General features: G+C 42.7%; 1 protein-coding gene across 3 annotated transcripts in view; it reads left to right on the top strand.

Annotated features, from left to right (window-relative positions):
* Nucleotides 1-19,481, top strand: part of LOC144772725 (phosphatidylinositol 3,4,5-trisphosphate 3-phosphatase TPTE2-like) — a 298,439-nt gene that overhangs the window by 116,600 nt on the left and 162,358 nt on the right. For all 3 annotated transcript variants that reach the window (XM_078657252.1, XM_078657251.1, XM_078657254.1), the window contains exon 4: nucleotides 625-672. In XM_078657252.1, the coding sequence (XP_078513378.1) occupies nucleotides 625-672 (48 nt within the window). The remainder of the gene's footprint in view (nucleotides 1-624; nucleotides 673-19,481) is intronic.

Raw genomic sequence — 19,481 nt, 5'->3', positions numbered from 1 at the left:
ATTAATCTTAGAATGCAGTATATTTCGTATGCCTACCCTTCTGCCACTGGTCAAAACCATCACACTGATGGCCTATATTCCTAAAGAAGGAACTGTTGAGGGTGTTCCGTTTCATAGGAGGATGTGAGGGTGTTTTATCATTCCAAAAAGCATGTGTGGTATAGACCACACCAGACTGAATTAAACAGCTTTGAGAATATGTTTCTGGTCCTACCACTAGGTGTAAGACCACTACTGGAAGCTGCATCATCTCTTGCACCTTTGCTCTGGAGCTATCCTCTATTAAAATGAAAGAACATTCCACGAAAGCCAGGGAACTGCTTTGTCATGGTGATATACAAATGGCCGAATTTTGCTCTACTTGCCTATATCTTTATTTTGAATAGAATTATGTTTGAGCTCGGCCCCTGGTATTTCATTTTTTCATGTTTCTTGTTAACGTTTCAGTTCTTTGCAATGGTACATTTTATGTAAGTTTAGCTGATATAAGTGCTAGTAAGTTATTGCCGTTGATATTAAATGTTATACAGAAATGTATCTTCGATTAAATGCATTATCATAATTAAAATTTTAATACAAGTTTATGTGAAATATTTAGTAATTATTCTATTTTGTTTTGAACAGTAAAATTAAGAATGCCATAACCCCTTTTGTGATGTCCTTTGGATTCAGGTATGTAGTGAAATGTAAACCTTTTTATTAAAATAAGCCTTATATATAAATGGAAATGCATAGAATGTTCTATTTGATTTTCAGTTTCCTTTTGTCTTAGTTGTATTATGAATGAATTACTATTGAATCATGTATGTCAAAACGTGCTTAGCTCCTTATCCTTAGATGATAGTAAGGTTGATTATAAAGAACAATTGCAGTGAAGGTACTAAGCAGTAGGTGGTCTGTCTGTATGTCATGTAGTATGTAGTACTATGTAGTAGTACAGTAGTATGTAGTACTGATTCCTGGTCTCACCATGTCACTTAAGGGCCTTGGTGTATCAACACTAAAGTACATAACTCACTTTCAAGATAAATCAAGATAAATCCGGGGTCTGTTGCGACTGCTGTTTCAGTACCATGCATGTCTTGGGTAACATGTCAGACAATCCACTTTAATAAAGAATTGAAAATAGAAAGGCATGTAAAGGTAGAAAGAATGGCAGTGTAAGGGAATTTGGTGCTAATAAAATGAAGAGTAGGTACAACCAGGCAGATACAAATTATCACTATTTGTGATAGGGCTCATGATTCTTCAAAAGGCATGTACCCAGATTCATTAATGGTAAAAGAGATTGCAAGTGTTCAAAGAACTTTCCTGCCCATATTAGGATCTCCATTAGCAGGGTTGTTTTAGGCTTTGATGATGGGCTTGTGTATGTACCCAGAGCTGCTTAAATTTTTTTTCCATCCACCGCCATTCATTGTGGCCACTGTCCCAAAGCAAATTATATTGGGAGGCATATCACCTCTAAAAGAATTTTGTCTTCATTCTCTCTTTTACCAGAAACCAGAGATTCTGCAATCCAAGAGGTCTGTGCTGATGTAAGACCCCTACCATGGTGATAATTACCCACTGCTTCTGTAATATCCTCTATAGGGAGCCTTCCTTAAGCCACAGCCATGATGCTGGTTTCAGCCAGGTTATAACAGTCCCGTGTAAACATTGTTATGCAGTTCCTGAGGTCAGGAGTAAGATGAATGGTTTTGGTACATCATTAGAAAATAGAGCAGTTCAAAGCCTTTGAGCAGGGCCTAATATCATTCCTCCTCAGCCAGAGCCAATAATTTTCAAAGATGTGGCTCATATCTAAACAATGTGGCTTGGTTAAAGGGAAGTTAAGGGACCAGCACAAGGAGTCTCAGCAGGATGTGTTTATAAGCCAAAAAGACCTGTAGCAAAAGCCCCGTAGATAGCTTAACCAAAGAATTACTCATAATTTCCTTTTCTTCTATGCACCTTGAAATTGAATAACTCCCAAACCATGATTGTCTCCTCTTCATACAGTGCTCTGGTGGTTGATAGACCATGGTTTGTACTCTAGAAAACCACAAAATAAAAATAAAATGCCCTCTACCTTGGACTTAGAGTAGCCTGGCACAAATATTAAACAGTACCACGGGTAGTTCAGAAACCTTAAGCTGACATTAGACCTCTTCACAGAATCAGAAGGTGCACAAAATATCTAAGTAGCTTGCCATGTCTTTTTAAACCATCATCATTTTCCTCTGAAAATGAATGATAGGTCACTACTGGTTTTTCCAGATCTGTCCTCAAGCTATGATAAACAAAACAATTCTAATAATTATCTTGCTAGCATAACAGATTAAGGGCTGTGGCGTGCTATATGTAAACACTGGACGGCGTTACATCCTGTGTTCCTGTGCCAGGCTGTTGGGAGTGATACAGTTCTGGAGTAAGAATTTTTAGTGAAACATTACATCTTGAGTGATGCTTCTGCGGGAGATGGACAAGGAGTGAATTATGCAGTTCATTTCAAGTGGTATACCTGTGCATTATGCATAGGAAGTAATACCGTTCTCTACTACAGGATGGTTTATAATTAAGATTCCCAGTTTTTCATTTTTACAGATAAATATAGACCAAAAACAGTGGGTTTCCTGTCTGTATTTATTTTTAAAAGTGGGATAAACAGAATATTGAGCTTGTTGTGAGTGAATCTTCATGCTGTTCCTAATGAATTCCATGCCACCGGTTGAGCAGATAGACATCATGGGAAGTTAAAACCAGGACCAGATTTCCTTAAATACAGGCATATGTTAGCATAAATTTGTATGTAATGCTAATATTTACATGTTTGCGTAGTATCTTTTTACATTTGGCTGCCTAATTTGCTTAAACTCGATAGCCATTAAAGTATGAGTGGATGTTTATCAGTTAAATAAACCATTTCAGGACATTTGTTCGCAAAACACAAAATAAATATGGATAAATATCAGTAATATGGGCAAAAAAAGATACGGATTCATGCAGACTGAAATATTAAGAAAATGAATACTATAATACCGGGAGCCCTATTTATAATTCACATTCCAAAATTATAACCTATTGTCATGGTGAGAATCTCGGTACAGCGTTAGGATACTGCAGTAATAGAAACAACTCATCCCCTACGTTGCAAGGTATCCCTGAAGCCAATGAGATGGACGAGCATTACACTCTACTCCCCATGTTCTCATATCCTTGGATTTTTTACTGCATGACTTTTTTAAAGTAATGCTGTACTAGGGCAATGATATCCCCCACATGCCTCCATAAGCAGCCTTTAAATCCTTTCAAGTTTAGACAAACGTTGCTGGTCAAATATGCTTTAACATGCACCATAAACAAATAAATCCCACACATCTTCCTTGTGTAGAGACCTACAACTCACCCTTTAAAGTGGTATTCACATTTCATAAAATTGTAAACGTTGTTGCTGGCCCAATATGCTTTAAACTGAATGTACCACAGGACACCTATTTCCAAGAACTTCTTCAGAAGAACCAACAAACCACCCATGAGGGATATGAAAATACTATCTATTAAAGTGTTGTTCAAATCCAATTAAGTTGTGACTCATATTGCTGGTCCACCGTACTATAAAATGCACTATTCGCAACTAGATTACTCACATTTTCAATGGGAATAGACCATTAGACTATCCAATGAGTTGGTGTTTTTTTAAATGCTAATTTACCACTCGATTTCTATAATCTTCTATAACGTATTCCTGTGTTCCTCTTAAAGTGTTAACAATGTCAATAGTCCAATGTGCTTAAAATGTTTATCATTTGACAGCTATTCCCCTTATCACCATGGAAATTAGTATATAAGCAAAGGTAAATTGTATACACAGTTGCTTGTTCAATCTGTGCTCCTAGATGGTCTTGAAACACGCGCCAATTACAATGAAGAACAGAACATGCTTGTTGAGATTACCACTGCCATTCCAGCTTTTTGGGTATTTGAGGGCACATTCACGTGACTATATTGATGTGATTGATGACTTTAGTAGACGAACAGCTACAAATGTTACTCAGGGATGTGCTTATTTGATTGCTGTTCTCAAAGCTGCTCGACATTTAAAAAAGACAGTTTCATTTTCTCATATTGTGGCCCCGGATCTCTGTCTCTGCCCAGGTCCCTACTAATGCAAGGGCGGCTCTGCACCAAACTTATAACAATTTCCTAACCTGGTAGCCAAATACTATTATAGCCATATAGCCTGCCGTAGCGAGCTATTATAAGCTTGCTCTGGCCCTTTAATAAGGGAGCGGAACTTTAATGCTGGTATAGCCCAGCTACTTAGGGCCAGAAGGCTATTAGAACATTCTTCCACTAGAGGGTAGATGTTCTAACAAGTAAAATAAAGACCTCATGAAGTAGGGTGACCAGAATTTTAAAGCCAAAAACCGGGACATTTCACAAAAATAGAAGAAGGACTATAATTTAACTTCAAGCAATGAGAGCGCTCCTCAGCAGAGAATTACAGAACAAGCAGTAAGAACATACATAAAATGCAATTTTTAAACCCAGTAGTTTGCCTGTTAATTAAATTGCTTTCTTGAAACAACTGCTAACTATCCCTGCTTTGTAAAACATAAAAAACACCTCCCACCGCTTTTAGTCGACCCTCTCTAAAAACCGGGACGTGAGCTAAATTTCTTGAAATTTGCTGGGACAGCTGGTTAAACACCGGGACCGTCCTGGCAAAATGGGGACGCATGGTCACCCTATTATAGAGCCCAGGGGATTGGACTTCCCTTGGGCTCTGTGAGGCCTTTGTTCACAGCAACAGCTGTGTACGACAACATTGGAATGTTGGAGCTCCAGGCTTCTTCCGGCCATTAAAAGCCTGGAGTGCTCCATTGTTTTCAATAGAGCTCCCAGCATTCCAATGTTCTAATAATTAAAAATAAGAGCTTCCTTGACATTTAGTGGGATGTGCAGTAATGTAATTCCCCTGTGATCCAGATTTAACATGCAGTACTGGTCATAAGGATTGATCAGTACCTCGGATTCCTGCAGGATCTGGTGACCCTTAGCTGATGTAACAACAAAGGAGGAGTACCCCCTGAGGGAGAGAAATAGAAAAGAATCTCTACTTCTAGTGCATAAAGCTCAGGTCAGCACAGTGTGCCCCAACCCATTATTGGACAGTGCATGTCCTTGAAGAAGACCCCTCACTCACCAACCTAGTTGGTGACATGCTTCATCATTGGGGTCCCACCCCATAGGCCGAGTGCCCATAGGGTGTGCTGCGACACCTGATTACAGTGGAGCGGGTTACTTTGTTTTATATGTGCATAAGATACAGTGATAAGTGTATTAAAAAGAGCCAAAGCTACTCACTTCAAGAGTTTATTCTTGAGTGTTTGGACCTTTATAAAAACAAATGTGGCACCTGTGCCTAACTAGGAAGGCTTTGGTGTCTCAAGAAGTGTGATATATTTAAAAATAGCGTAGTGTGCTATGTGAATCAGGTGAAGTTAGGTCTACATGTTTCAACCATATAAAAAAATTATAGTTTTTTTTCAGGACCGTGATGATTGGACGGGGTGGTCCGCACTCGCTAAGGTGCGTCCAGCCCACGTTCAATTTACAGACCTCCAAACTGGTGATCTGGTGTGAAAAAAAGGGTGTATTTTCTTGGTTCAGGAAAAAACCTGTAAAAAAAAAAAGGTTGGGATTACGTACTGGGGGAAACACACACGGGTTACATTTAAACAGTCATTGTGCTGGGTAGGCTCACCACGGTGAGGTGGTGATGTCGGTAAACCACATTATCAGCATTGTTATTTTTATTCGTGACCGTGGGTCATATGGTACGGTGCCCAGAGTGCTTTCAATAAGGCTGTGTGATTATAGTAAATACACATCCTAGCGTTGTCAGAAGGTGACAATGTGCCTGGACAAATAGGGTTGTGGGAGAAAAAAGGAGAATGACGAGTGGTCGCCGTCAGAACGCTATGCCAATTGTGCTCGAATTCTGGAGAATGTGATTATCATGCTGGCGGCTAGGGAAGTGGGCCACCAAATGGTCGGTTTATACTACTGTTGTAAACCTTATGATGTATAAAGAACACAAAGCTCTGCTGTGCTTACACTCAAAGCGGAGATTCCCGCTTTATAGGCATCGGAGTGTCCAAGACGGCAAAATCCGTTACCTATTGGTTGTTAAGAAAACAGGCAAATCGGGATCAGCATGTTGCCCGAAGTTTGTTCTTCACCGAACGTGACAGTGGTGCTGGGTGGCGGAGCCGCCCCGTATGTCTGTCTGCAAAATTACACTTACTTGCGGCTTCTGCTCATCTGGTAGAAAACCTACTTGGTTCTCGCTCCCAATGCCCCACAACGTGTTGCGTTGTGTTTGTGAGGCCGGGTAGGTGAAGTAAACTATGCTTTACTTCCTGGATGGGCGTGCCATTGTTCGTGACCCCGGGCGGGCCAATCAGCGGAATGCTGGGGGGTGGCGCCCGATTGGGTACCGAGCATGCGCAGATCATCCGGGTTGCGCGTAGGTATAGTAGCCATGGCAACCTCGGTGGTGGGTGCAGGACTGAGAAACGGTGTAAAGATTAATTACTTAATCCCGTTGGAAAACAAAGTCAAGAGAGCAAAAGTATGCAACTGAAGGAAATCCTCTCTTTCGGGTTGAAGGGGAGTTTTTTTGAAGCATGAACATGGAAAGGCAGGAATGTCGGACCGGTCGACCGAGCGAATTATTTATCATAGACGAACAAGGCGTCATGATTTTTGTACCGGTGTGTTTAAATTGAGAAAAAAAAAATTTAAAAAATGTTGGGATAAAAATTGTGAGATAAAAATTGGGATAAGAACAATAGGCAGTGGGATGGGCTCAAAAAGTTTGCAGAGGCAGTTATCCCATCACAGTATTCCACGGGATATTATCGTTTAAACCAGTTTTTTATGGGTTGAAAGTCTGTACACCCACCTCTGTTCCTTCTCGAACAGGCGTTGGTTCAGATTGGTCCCTGGTTTCACCTGCTCAATAATAGTCCATTGTATTTCATCTGGTGTATGCCCTACCGATAGATAGTGTTCGGTGAGCTTAGTGTTGGCTTTTTTGCACCTAATGGTGCTACGGTGTTCTCCGATGCGTATTTTAACCTTTCTGCTTGTCATCCCCACATAATGCAGGTTACAGGGGCAAGTCAGTCTATACACAACGTTCTCGCTGTTACAATTTGTGTGTCCTCTGATCGTCCATATTTTGTTTGATTCCAGCTGTAGGGTTTTCGTATTCTCAGTAAAGGGGCATACGCTGCAACTGCCACATTTGTAGTGGCCTGTCACTTTTGGTAGACCCCAGATATTGAGTACCGTTTCTTGCTCCACCGTCTCTTTCTTAGGTCTGGTATTCACTACTGAATCTTTTATGCTTCGTGCCTTTCTGTAAGAGAACAGAGGTTTTTCCCATCTCAGGTTGCCAGTATTGAGTATACCCCAATGTTTCCCTATTATTTTGGTCACTTCGTTAGAGATGGTATTGTACGTAGTGACACACGTCAGAGGGGTTTCATCCATAGTTTTGGTTTGGTCCTCCAGTAAAGCAGCTCTCGGCTGATTCCTTGCTCGTTTTTAGCTTTTATGTAGAATCTTTGCGGGGTATCCCCGGTTCTGTAGTTTGAGTGTTAGATCCTGGGCCTGTTGTTTATACTCGTCGAGCTCACTGCAATTCCTACGGATCCGTAGATATTGGCCGTACGGCAGATTTTCGCGCAGCGGTCTCGGGTGGAATCTTTCAAAGCGAAGTAGATTATTTTTGGCAGTAGGTTTGTAATGAGTGCTAGTGGATAATCTCCCGTGCTTTTTCGTTATTGTCAGATCTTGAAAGACCAAGGTATTCGGGTCCTTCACGTAGGTAAATTTCAAATGGTCATCAAGTGTGTTGATCCAGTTGAAGAAAGATAGTAGCATATCTTCAGTGCCCTTCCATATGGTGAGCACGTCATCGATATACCTTCTCCATAGTAAGATGTTCGATCTGTAGGGGTTTGTATTATTCAGGATGTATTTCTCCTCGAAGTCGTGTACATATAGGCCTGCCACGCTCGGGGCAAAAGTACTGCCCATAGATGTACCCCGGTCTGGAGAAATATTTTGTCCTCATACTGGAAATAGTTTCTCTTGAGGGCTAGTCTTGCACACTCCAAGATAAATTCTCTAGGGGTTCTGGATGTCCATTCTGCCTTGTCCAGTACCTTCTTAAGTACCTCCAAAGTGGCATCCTGGGGGGTGCTGGTATACAGGCTCTCAATGTCGAAACTCACCAGGATGGTGTCCACGGTGAGTTGCTCTAAGAGCCGCAGCACACTCTTTGTGTCTTGTAAGTATGTGCTTGTTTGTTGTACTAGAGTCTTAAAAAACACATCGCAAAAACAAGACAAAGGTTCCAAAAGAGAGCCCAAACCGGAGACAATGGGCCTGCCGGGCGGTGGTAATTTATTCTTGTGCATTTTCGGGAGTGTGTAAAAGTAGGGAACCTTTCCTTCACTTTTACATAAGATCCCACGGAAGATCTGAGAAACGAGATTACATCACTCGTAGAATATGGAGAAGCCGAAGGTTACATCTCGAAACAGGAGGCGGATTTCTTATGTAAAAGTGAAGGAAAGGTTCCCTACTTTTACACACTCCCGAAAATGCACAAGAACAAATTACCACCGCCCGGCAGGCCCATTGTCTCCGGTTTGGGCTCTCTTTTGGAACCTTTGTCTTGTTTTTGCGATGTGTTTTTTAAGACTCTAGTACAACAAACAAGCACATACTTACAAGACACAAAGAGTGTGCTGCGGCTCTTAGAGCAACTCACCGTGGACGACGACACCATCCTGGTGAGTTTCGACATTGAGAGCCTGTATACCAGCATCCCCCGGGATGCCACTTTGGAGGTACTTAAGAAGGTACTGGACAAGGCAGAATGGACATTAAGAACCCCTAGAGAATTTATCTTGGAGTGTGCAAGACTAGCCCTCAAGAGAAACTATTTCCAGTATGAGGACAAAATATTTCTCTAGACCGGGGGTACATCTATGGGCAGTACTTTTGCCCCGAGCGTGGCAGGCCTATATGTACACGACTTCGAGGAGAAAAACATCCTGAATAATACAAACCCCTACAGATCGAACATCTTACTATAGAGAAGGTATATCGATGACGTGCTCACCATATGGAAGGGCACTGAAGATATGCAACTATCTTTCTTCAACTGGATCAACACACTTGATGACCATTTGAAGTTTACCTACGTGAAGGACCCGAATACCTTGGTCTTTCTAGATCTGACAATAACGAAAAAGCATGGGAGATTATCCACTAGCACTCATTACAAACCTACTGCCAAAAATAATCTACTTCGCTTTGAAAGCTTCCACCCGAGACCGCTGCGCGAAAATCTGCCGTACGGCCAATATCTACGGATCCGTAGGAATTGCAGTGAGCTCGATGAGTATAAACAACAGGCCCAGGATCTAACACTCAAACTACAGAACCGGGATACCCCGCAAAGATTCTACATAAAAGCCAAAAACGAGCAAGGAATCAGCAGAGAGCTGCTTTACTGGAGGACCAAACCAAAACTATTGATGAAACCCCTCTGACGTGTGTCACTACGTACAATACCATCTCTAACGAAGTGACCAAAATAATAGGGAAACATTGGGGTATACTCAATACTGGCAACCTGAGATGGGAAAAACCTCTGTTCTCTTACAGAAAGGCACGAAGCATAAAAGATGCAGTAGTGAATACCAGACCTAAGAAAGAGACGGTGGAGCAAGAAACGGTACTAAATATCTGGGGTCTACCAAAAGTGACAGGCCACTACAAATGTGGCAGTTGCAGCGTATGCCCCTTTACTGAGAATACGAAAACCCTACAGCTGGAATCAAACAAAATATGGACGATCAGAGGACACACAAATTGTAACAGCGAGAACGTTGTGTATAGACTGACTTGCCCCTGTAACCTGCATTATGTGGGGATGACAAGCAGAAAGGTTAAAATACGCATCGGAGAACACCGTAGCACCATTAGGTGCAAAAAAGCCAACACTAAGCTCACCGAACACTATCTATCGGTAGGGCATACACCAGATGAAACACAATGGACTATTATTGAGCAGGTGAAACCAGGGACCAATCTGAACCAACGCCTGTTCGAGAAGGAACAGAGGTGGATGTACAGACTTTCAACCCATAAAACTGGTTTAAACGATAATATCCCGTGGAATACTGTAATGGGATAACCGCCTCTGCAAACTTTTTGAGCCCATCCCACTGCCTAATGTTCTTATCCCAATTTTTATCTCACAATTTTTATCCCAAAATAAAAAATAAAAAAAATTCTCAATTTAAACACACCGGTACAAAAATCATGACGCCTTGTTCGTCTATGATAAATAATTCGCCCGGTCGACCGGTCCGACATTCCTGCCTTTCCATGTTCATGCTTTAAAAAAACTCCCCTTCAACCCGAAAGAGAGGAATTCCTTCAGTTGCATACTTTTGCTCTCTTGACTTTGTTTTCCAACGGGATTAAGTAATTAATCTTTACACCGTTTCTCAGTCCTGCCCCCACCACCGAGGTTGCCATGGCTACTATACCTACGCGCAACCCGGATGATCTGCGCATGCTCGTTACCCAATCGGGCGCCACCCCCCAGCATTCCACTGATTGGCCCGCCCGGGGTCACGAACGATGACACGCCCATCCAGGAAGTAAAGCATAGTTTACTTCACCTACCCGGCCTCACAAACACAACGCAACACGTCGTGGGGCATTGGGAGCGAGAACCAAGTAGGTTTTCTACCAGATGAGCAGAAGCCGCAAGTAAGTGTAATTTTGCAGACAGACATACGGGGCGGCTCCGCCACCCAGCACCACTGTCGCGTTCGGTGAAGAACAAACTTCGGGCAACATGCTGATCCCGATTTGCCTGTTTTCTTAACAACCAATAGGTAACAGATTTTGCCGTCTTGGACACTCCGATGCCTATAAAGCGGGAATCTCCGCTTTGAGTGTAAGCACAGCAGAGCTTTGTGTTCTTTATACATCATAAGGTTTACAACAGTAGTATAAACCGACCATTTGGTGGCCCACTTCCCTAGCCGTCAGCATGATAATCACATTCTCCAGAATTCGAGCACAATTGGCATAGCGTTCTGACGGCGACCACTCGTCATTCTCCTTTTTCCTCCCTCAACCCTATTTGTCCAGGCACATTGTCACCTTCTGACAACGCTAGGATGTGTACTTACTATATTCACACAGCCTTATTGGAAGCACTCTGGGCACCGTACCATATGACCCACGGTCACGAATAAAAATAACAATGCTGATAATGTGGTTTACCGACATCACCACCTCACCGTGGTGAGCCTACCCAGCACAATGACTGTTTAAATGTAAACCAGTGTGTGTTTTCCCCAGTAGGTAATCTCAACCTTTTTCTTTTACAGGTTTTTTCCTGAACCAGGAAAATACACCCTTTTTTCACACCAGATCACCAGTTTGGAGGTCTGTAAATTGAACGTGGGCTGGACGCACTTTAGCGAGTGCGGACCACCCCGTCCAATCATCACGGTCCTGACGAAAACCTAATAATTTTTTTATATGGTTGAAACATGTAGACCTAACTTCACTTGATTCACATAGCACACTACGCTATTTTTAAATATATCACACTTATTGAGACACCAAAGCCTTCCTAGTTAGGCACAGGTGCCACATATGTTTTTATAAGGGTCAAAACACTCAAGAATAAACTCTTGAAGTGAGTAGCTTTGGCCCTTTTTAATACACTTATCACTGTATCTTATGCACATATAAAATAAAGTAACCCGCTCCACTGTAATCAGGTGTCGCAGCACACCTATGGGCACTCGGCCTATGGGGTGGGACCCCAATGATGAAGCATGTCACCAACTAGGTTGGTGAGTGAGGGGTCTTCTTCAAGGACATGCACTGTCCAATAATGGGTTGGGGCACACTGTGCTGACCTGAGCTTTATGCTCTAGAAGTAGAGATTCTTTTCTATTTCTCTCCCTCAGGGGGTACTCCTCCTTTGTTGTTACATCTAATCTCGGGGACCAGGAGTTCCCACCTCACATAGTTTTTGTAATTTCCCTAACTCTCCCTTTTGTTATATATAGACCCTTAGCTGATATCATTCAACCAACAAAACCTATCATCTGAAATAGAAAATCATGCTGCTGTTACTATGATGAAAATCAACTGCATGCATCCATGATCAGCTGCTCCAAAACTTTCTGAATGTTTCATGAGTAGGCTTCAACATCTACATCCATTGGAGTTTGCCTAGCAGGGATGTCATGTTTAGAGGCCAACCAAAGGCTGCTTCATTATCTTAGCAAAGCATTATCACTAACTTTTTTCATGGTCTGTTTAGAACATTTCCTGTGGTGTTGAAGCTTGTCTTGGCATTGGAACGCAAAACAGTTTGGTCAAAGTTAGCGTAATATCTCTTTCAGCCTATACTCAAATCAGACAACAGCTATGTTTCATGCAAATTTCCATTATAACGATCAATGATAGTAATTCTACAAGAGGGTGATATTTGCACATTTTACACCACGTAACTGTTTTTAGGTTTCATAAAGATGAGGTAGTAGTTGGGTCCATCAAGTAACTGTTTTTAGATTTCATAAGGACAAAGTAGTAGTTCACTCAAACCAAAGAACCAGTTGATGCAGCGCTACTCCAGAAATAATTTCTAGAACTCCATTACCTTTCCCTGAAGTATCAAATCATGCACCTATTCATCAGTGGGACCCATAACACTGTGAATTATTCATACACACTTCCTCCCTACTTCATGGATCGGTATGAATCAAAGGAGAGCTGCAGTAATATAGCGGAGTGTTTAAATCAAACTAACTATTTATAATATATACATCTGCAGTTTTATTTCATTTACCATGGCTTTATAGCAACGAGAAAATATATTTAAACACACCACCATTGTGTGGTAAATAAATAAATAATACCCTATTTTTGACTAGACTTATAGCATAACAGATAGCTCAATAAATAAGAGTCAAGATTCGAGGTAGTAGGAGTTTTGCAGGTTTAATACAGCATAAGGACAGGATCAGGACAACCTGCATAGGATGACCCAGCAGCTGCTGGGGCTAGGTCTGGGATGAGCGCGCTAACATTTAATAACATAACATTGACTTATATACATAGCGCAAACACATAGCATTACATTACAGTAGGCGTAACAGTAGGTGGAGTAGAAGGCGTGACGCGTAGCAGTCGCGAGAGATAAGAGTAATAAGAGGTGTAACTGGGAGTTTACTTAGACATGTGATGCAAAACGTAACAGAATATGTCATGAGTGGGCGGAAACATTGGGGGGGCTACCTAAGGAGCCGGGACCTCTAACCTAATGGTGCGCGGAAACTAGCAATGACGTGTTACTAGGAGAAGCTGGGGGCTACGAACTCTGTGCTAGGAGCAGAGACTAGAGTCTGGAAGGTCGGAGCGACATGTACCTAAACCCTATCTGGTATCTGATGTTTAGGGAACATGTTGATATAAACTAGAAGTCATGAGGGGAAAAGCTAACTTGACTCTAAGACTGGACCATGCATTATTCTACATGTAGTGCGTGAAGAATATTAAATGACCATTAAATACAGTATTTCTCTAACGTGGAGACGAGAAGGCTAGACAATGACGGAAACTATTGATGCAGTTCAGTAGCTTAGGAATGCAGAGGAGGAGGACTGAACTGATAGCAGGAACTATAACATACTTTTGGCAGACTCAGAGGCAGAGCCGGGGTGCACCGGGCACTGCGAGGCAGGAAGTAAGTGAAGGGTCGAGGATACAGGTGGGGGCTGTATCGCTCCTCAGCGAGGCTTTCAGGAGACAGGAGCTGAAAACTGTGGTCCGGGCCCTTTGAGGCCTGGAAACGGGGACTTTATAATTGAATAACGTGCACACTGGGAAACGTGGCAACATTACTTACATAGGCCTGATATTCGTAGTATTCACGAGGACTGGAAACTAACATACTAGAGGTGGACACAACTGTAATTGCGTCTTTAATCAGAAATGGGGAATAACATATGCATATTGATCATGCACACATAACACATGATGGATGAAGCGTAGGGACACAGAACATGGCAAAATTTACTTTTCCACATTCCCTCCTTGTCACTACGTTTCCATCAGGAAACATCAATATTCATGATACCGTCTATCATTTCATACAGTACCATTTGCTCGTCTCGAATTGTCCTGGAACGGGATTTAGAACAGGGCTTGGGACGGGGAATACAAGAGGTAGCACACATGCTGCAAATCGCAGGGCCACATTGTATACAGAGGCAGCAGCTAAATATGATCGCTACTGCAATACCTAGAAAGGACAGGACTTTCCATCCCCATGCGGAAATTATATTCCAGAACCAACCGGACCATGTCCAGGTGCCTGGATCTTGGTGTAACAGATGGGCAATTTTATGGAGTCTGGTTATAGCTGAATAAACAGACGGCGCGTTATTTGGAATGAAAATGCAACAACTGGATCCGAGAATTCTACAGGCCCCGCCCCTATCGGCCAGTATGACGTCAAGGACGAGACGATTCTGTAAAACGACAATTCTCATAAAGGATTGCTCTTCAGTTAAGTTACCTAGAGCGGAGGCAGTCTCATCTACTACTGCTTCAAGGGTTCTTGTTAACCTACGGATTAGCTTACTATTTACAACTGTACCTAAATAAGGGAAAACACCTTTATCTATATCAATGAATTGCTCTGCGGCGGTTTCAGTATAATCGACAATCGGGAGATTTCTCTTGTGTCTAGTGTGTACTAAGAAAGAATTCCTATGATAGTCAGGTGGGGCTAGAAAAACAGGTGGCAGTAGGAAAGCAATGTAACAGGTTCCCTCCCAATCGAGGGGCAGACGGACATATGCAGTTTGACCACAAATAAAATAAGAATGACGTGAAGCTTTAAAAATAGATTTCCTACTGTCACTATACTTGATAACAGTAGTACATTCACTATGTCCTATATGTACAGAACCATAACTACGGACACATAATTCGCCTTTGACTGGTAGTACTGAAATAGCGGGTGAGTCTGGAGTAGTATCAGACTGAACATTCAGAACCATGAAATTCGACGAATAATTACCTAAATTATATACTTCATTTTCTAAATCTAAACCTGTTCTGTGGGGGAAACCTTGCTTGTCCGGGAAACATGTACTGTTAAGAAAAGACATATCTGTTGAGGATGACGTTAACGTGGACCATGCTCCACACGAACCATTGTGTGAGAATGGATAAGGAAAAAGTGGCAGAACTCCCTTCGGTGTCTGGAAAGGGGGGAGTCGACCACACACCCAACAATTAGTGGCATTGCTGGTCTGGTGTGAATAATGTAACATACGGATAAATGTGTTATTACGCATAGCGAGGCGGTATGAATATTCGTGAGGAGGCAGATCACTAAACGTGTGCTCTACTGTAGCATGAGCAGACATATTTACATGAGGAACTGAAAAACACAGAAAAAATGCGTAGCTGGTGCAGGAAATCATTATGCTAAGAAACAATATGAAACTTAGAAAAACGATACATGTGATTGAGCTTTGACTGACTCTCTCACTATGGGGGTCTATTTTATACATGTCAGAAACAGTCTAACCGTTTCACCTAGGGGAGGACTTATACAATCAAACTGGCTGACTTATTTTACTAGACCGTAGTTTTTGCTTATACTCCTGCTGCGGAGTTTTCTCTACCAAGGGAGGGGTTGTAATAAAGTCTTGTGCGGGACAGTCCTTCAAAACAATGTTCTGGCAATACTTCGAATCCTGGGAAATGTTCTTGGAAATGTTTTTGAGGACTGGTTTCAATGGATTGAAAAGTTTTACATGAGAAAGGTGGACCCACCCCTTCCTGCCTTCCAACTTGACGGCAGTCCGGGTGGTCAAGAGGACCTGACGTGGCTCCTTCCAACGTGGTTCCAGCGGACTTGATCTGTCAAAATTTCTGATCATCACAAGGGATCCTGGAACGATCTCGTGCGGTGCCACCTCGGTATTGTCTGGAAATGCGGCGGCAACCTGTGAACGACATGAGTTGAGGGCAGACATCAAGGAAGCTAGGTAATCTGTCAGCATATTACATGAAACATCGGTAATACTTCGGGGTCTAGGAGTACCCCACATATTGGGGGGGCGGCCGAAAACGACCTCATACGGGGACAGACCTGATCTGGAATGTGCGACCATACGCATGTAAAACAGAGCGACTGGCAGAGCTACTAACCAGTCCACACCCTTGTCTTTACATATTTTAGCAATTCGAATTTTCAGAGTCTGATTATGCCTTTCGACTAGTCCAGCTGCTTCTGGATGGCGTACACAATGGAACTTCCACTGGTACCCTAACAAAAGGGAAACATGTTTCATGAGTTCGGATGAGAATGGCTGGCCGTTATCAGAATATACGACTCTAGGGAGTCCATATCTAGGGAAGAATTCACGAACCAACTGCTTGGCAGTGGTCGCGGCTGTGTAATCTGGGACTGGATATGCTTCTGTCCATCTGGACAAAGCGCATACAACTACAAGGACATACTTGAAACCTCGACATCGCTCCATTTGAATATAATCCATCTGGAGGACCTCAAAAGGGTGGTCAGGGGGCTGGAAACCACCTTGTTCCACCGGGACACTTTTACCTGGATTAAACTGACAACATATCATACAAGAACGGACTTTCTGCTTGGCTGCAGCTCGTAAATGCTTGTTGAACCAAATGTTCTGGATACTGTCTAACATAGCTTTTTCTCCTAAATGTGCTGGACTATGTGCGGTATTGATAATGACTTGAACCATAGAATCGGGGAGAAACCATGTGGCTCTACCCTTCGTTAACCATCCTTGATCTGTCTGGACCCCTCCTTGTACAGACCATTTCTTGATTTCATCGGGAGTAGCATGTGACTGTATATCTATGACATCTTGAGTAGGGTCCTTAACTGTCATGCATGTGGTCAGATCTGGAATATGTGTCTGATTAACTGGAATGTCTGGAGTCTGTGCTGTAAGCTTGGCTGTGCGGTCTGCTAAATCATTACCTTGGGAAATAATGTCAGTAACTTTCGTATGTGCTTTGCACTTCATGATAGAAATAGATGTCGGTAAATGTATGGCATCTAACAGGGCTTGAATAAGGAGACCATGCTGAATCTTGGTTCCATGAGAAGTCATGAAACCTCTCTCCTGCCAGAGCACTCCGAAGTCGTGTACAACTCCGAATGCGTAACGTGAATCTGTGTAGACATTAACCTTCAGGTTTTTGGCATGTATACAGGCTTGTGTCAGAGCGACTAGCTCTGCTGCTTGAGCGGACAGAGTATCAATACGGTGTGCTTCAATAACTTCAGTGTCAGTAGTCACTGCATACGCGGCGACTAGTTCTCCTGTACTAGTTCTCATACATGAACCGTCCACATAAAGTGTCAGGTCAGGATCTGGTAACGGAATATCTGTCAGGTCTTGTCTTGGCTTTGTCGTAATGTTAACTACTTCCACACAATTATGTGTGTCTGGATTTGAACTAACTGATGGTAACAGTGTAGCAGGATTCAGGACGTTGCAGCGTCTAATTTCTATGTGTGGCTGGAACAGTGTCAATTCATAACCTGTTAAACGTGCTATTGTCAAGTGCTGAGTTTGTGTTCGGTTTAAAAGAACTTCTACTGAATGTGGGACTTGTACTGTCAGGGAATGTCCTAAAACTATGGAATCACTTTGTCTGATAGCTAGTGCTGTGGCTGCAACTGACTTGAGGCACGCAGGCAACGCCTGGGCGACTGGATCTAATGTGCTCGAAAAATAAGCACAGGGCTTGTATTGATCTGCTTGATCTTGTGTGAGAACAGATAATGCTGTACCTTCGCGTTCAGTAACGAAAAGTGTAAAAGGCTTACTGTAGTTCGGTGTAGCTAGAACTGGAGCTTGGCATAGGGCTTTCTTTAACTCGTTGAAACTAAGTGTATGGTCAGATGTCCAAGGGAGGACAGTCGATACGGCTGCCTCCTGTGTCGTTAACTGTATCAGTGGCTTGGCTAGAAATGCATACTGGGGAATCCATTGTCTACAATAAGAAGTAAGGCCGATAAAGGCACGTACCTCCTTCTGGGTTCTGGGCTGGGGAAGACTCGCTATTAGCTGGATACGGTCGGGTGTCAACTGCCTACCCCTCTTGGACAGCAAGTGTCCTAAGTATACCACTTGCTGGACACAGAATTGAAGCTTCGAAGGTGACACCTTGTGCCCCATCTCGGCTAGAAAATACAGAACTGTAAGTGATGCTCGCTCGCAGTCACGTTCAGAACGGGCTGTGATCAGTAGATCATCGACATACTGGAGCAGGGCAGTGTCAGTTGGCATGTGAATGTTGTCTAGTTGTCTCTTGAGTGCTTGACTGTAAATACTAGGGCTTTCTGTGAAACCTTGAGGAGCGCGTGTAAACATATAGCTCCTTCCATTTAAACAAAATCCGAAAAGAAACTGGCTGTCTGGATGAATTGGAACACTAAAAAATGCATTCTTGAGGTCAATAACAGTGAAAAACATGGCTTCGGAATCCATGGCTGTTAACAGGGAAGAAATGTCTGGGACAACTGGGTACTGAGGAATAATACATTTGTTAAGCTCTCGTAAATCAATCACTAATCGATATACTGGGGGTGCATTTGGGTCAGTACGTTTCATGACTGGAATGATCGGAGAATTACATACATTGGAGTCAGTTTCTACAACTACTCCTTGAGCCATGAGCTCGTCAATAATTTTGGATAAGGCTGCTACAGCCTCAGGTGGCAATCTGTACTGCCTGATTCGTGGTAACACTACACCTGGTTTGAGAGTCACACGATAGGGTGTGATTTGCATGTAACCTACATCAGTTGGACCTTGCGCCCATAAATGCTGCGGAACATTAGACAATCTCGAATCAAAATCTCGTAATACATAGTGACCCTTAAAGTCACGTAGGAACAGACGTATTCCCTCTGGGGAACAGCAAATAACTGCACCTAATTCTTTCAGTGTCTTAATGCCTAATAAATTTTCTGGACATGACTTAGTAAGTAACAGATCAGTAGTACGGGACAATGGACCTACTTCTAGAGTAACTGGCTTAGATATCTCATTAACTATGGGTTTTCCTGAAAATCCAAGGGAAACATTTCTTGAGCCTGAGAGCGGAGCCCCTGGAACTTCGGCGTGACTAATTGTGGTCCTACTTGCCCCTGTATCGATCAAAAACTTTCTGTCTTTCCCTAATACTTGACTGTGTACATAGGGACCTTCTTGGTCTACAGGTATCTCGATGAGAGGCAAGCCTACCTCCCTCTCTAGGCTGTTTCATGAATATGACTGGTACTCTGGATACTCGGA

Source organism: Lissotriton helveticus, chromosome 8 (genome assembly GCF_964261635.1).
Source record: "Lissotriton helveticus chromosome 8, aLisHel1.1, whole genome shotgun sequence".
In the NCBI taxonomy this organism is placed as follows: domain Eukaryota; kingdom Metazoa; phylum Chordata; class Amphibia; order Caudata; family Salamandridae; genus Lissotriton; species Lissotriton helveticus.
The sequence above is the reverse complement of the archived record's forward strand: the minus strand, read 5'-3'. Positions and strand labels throughout refer to the sequence as shown.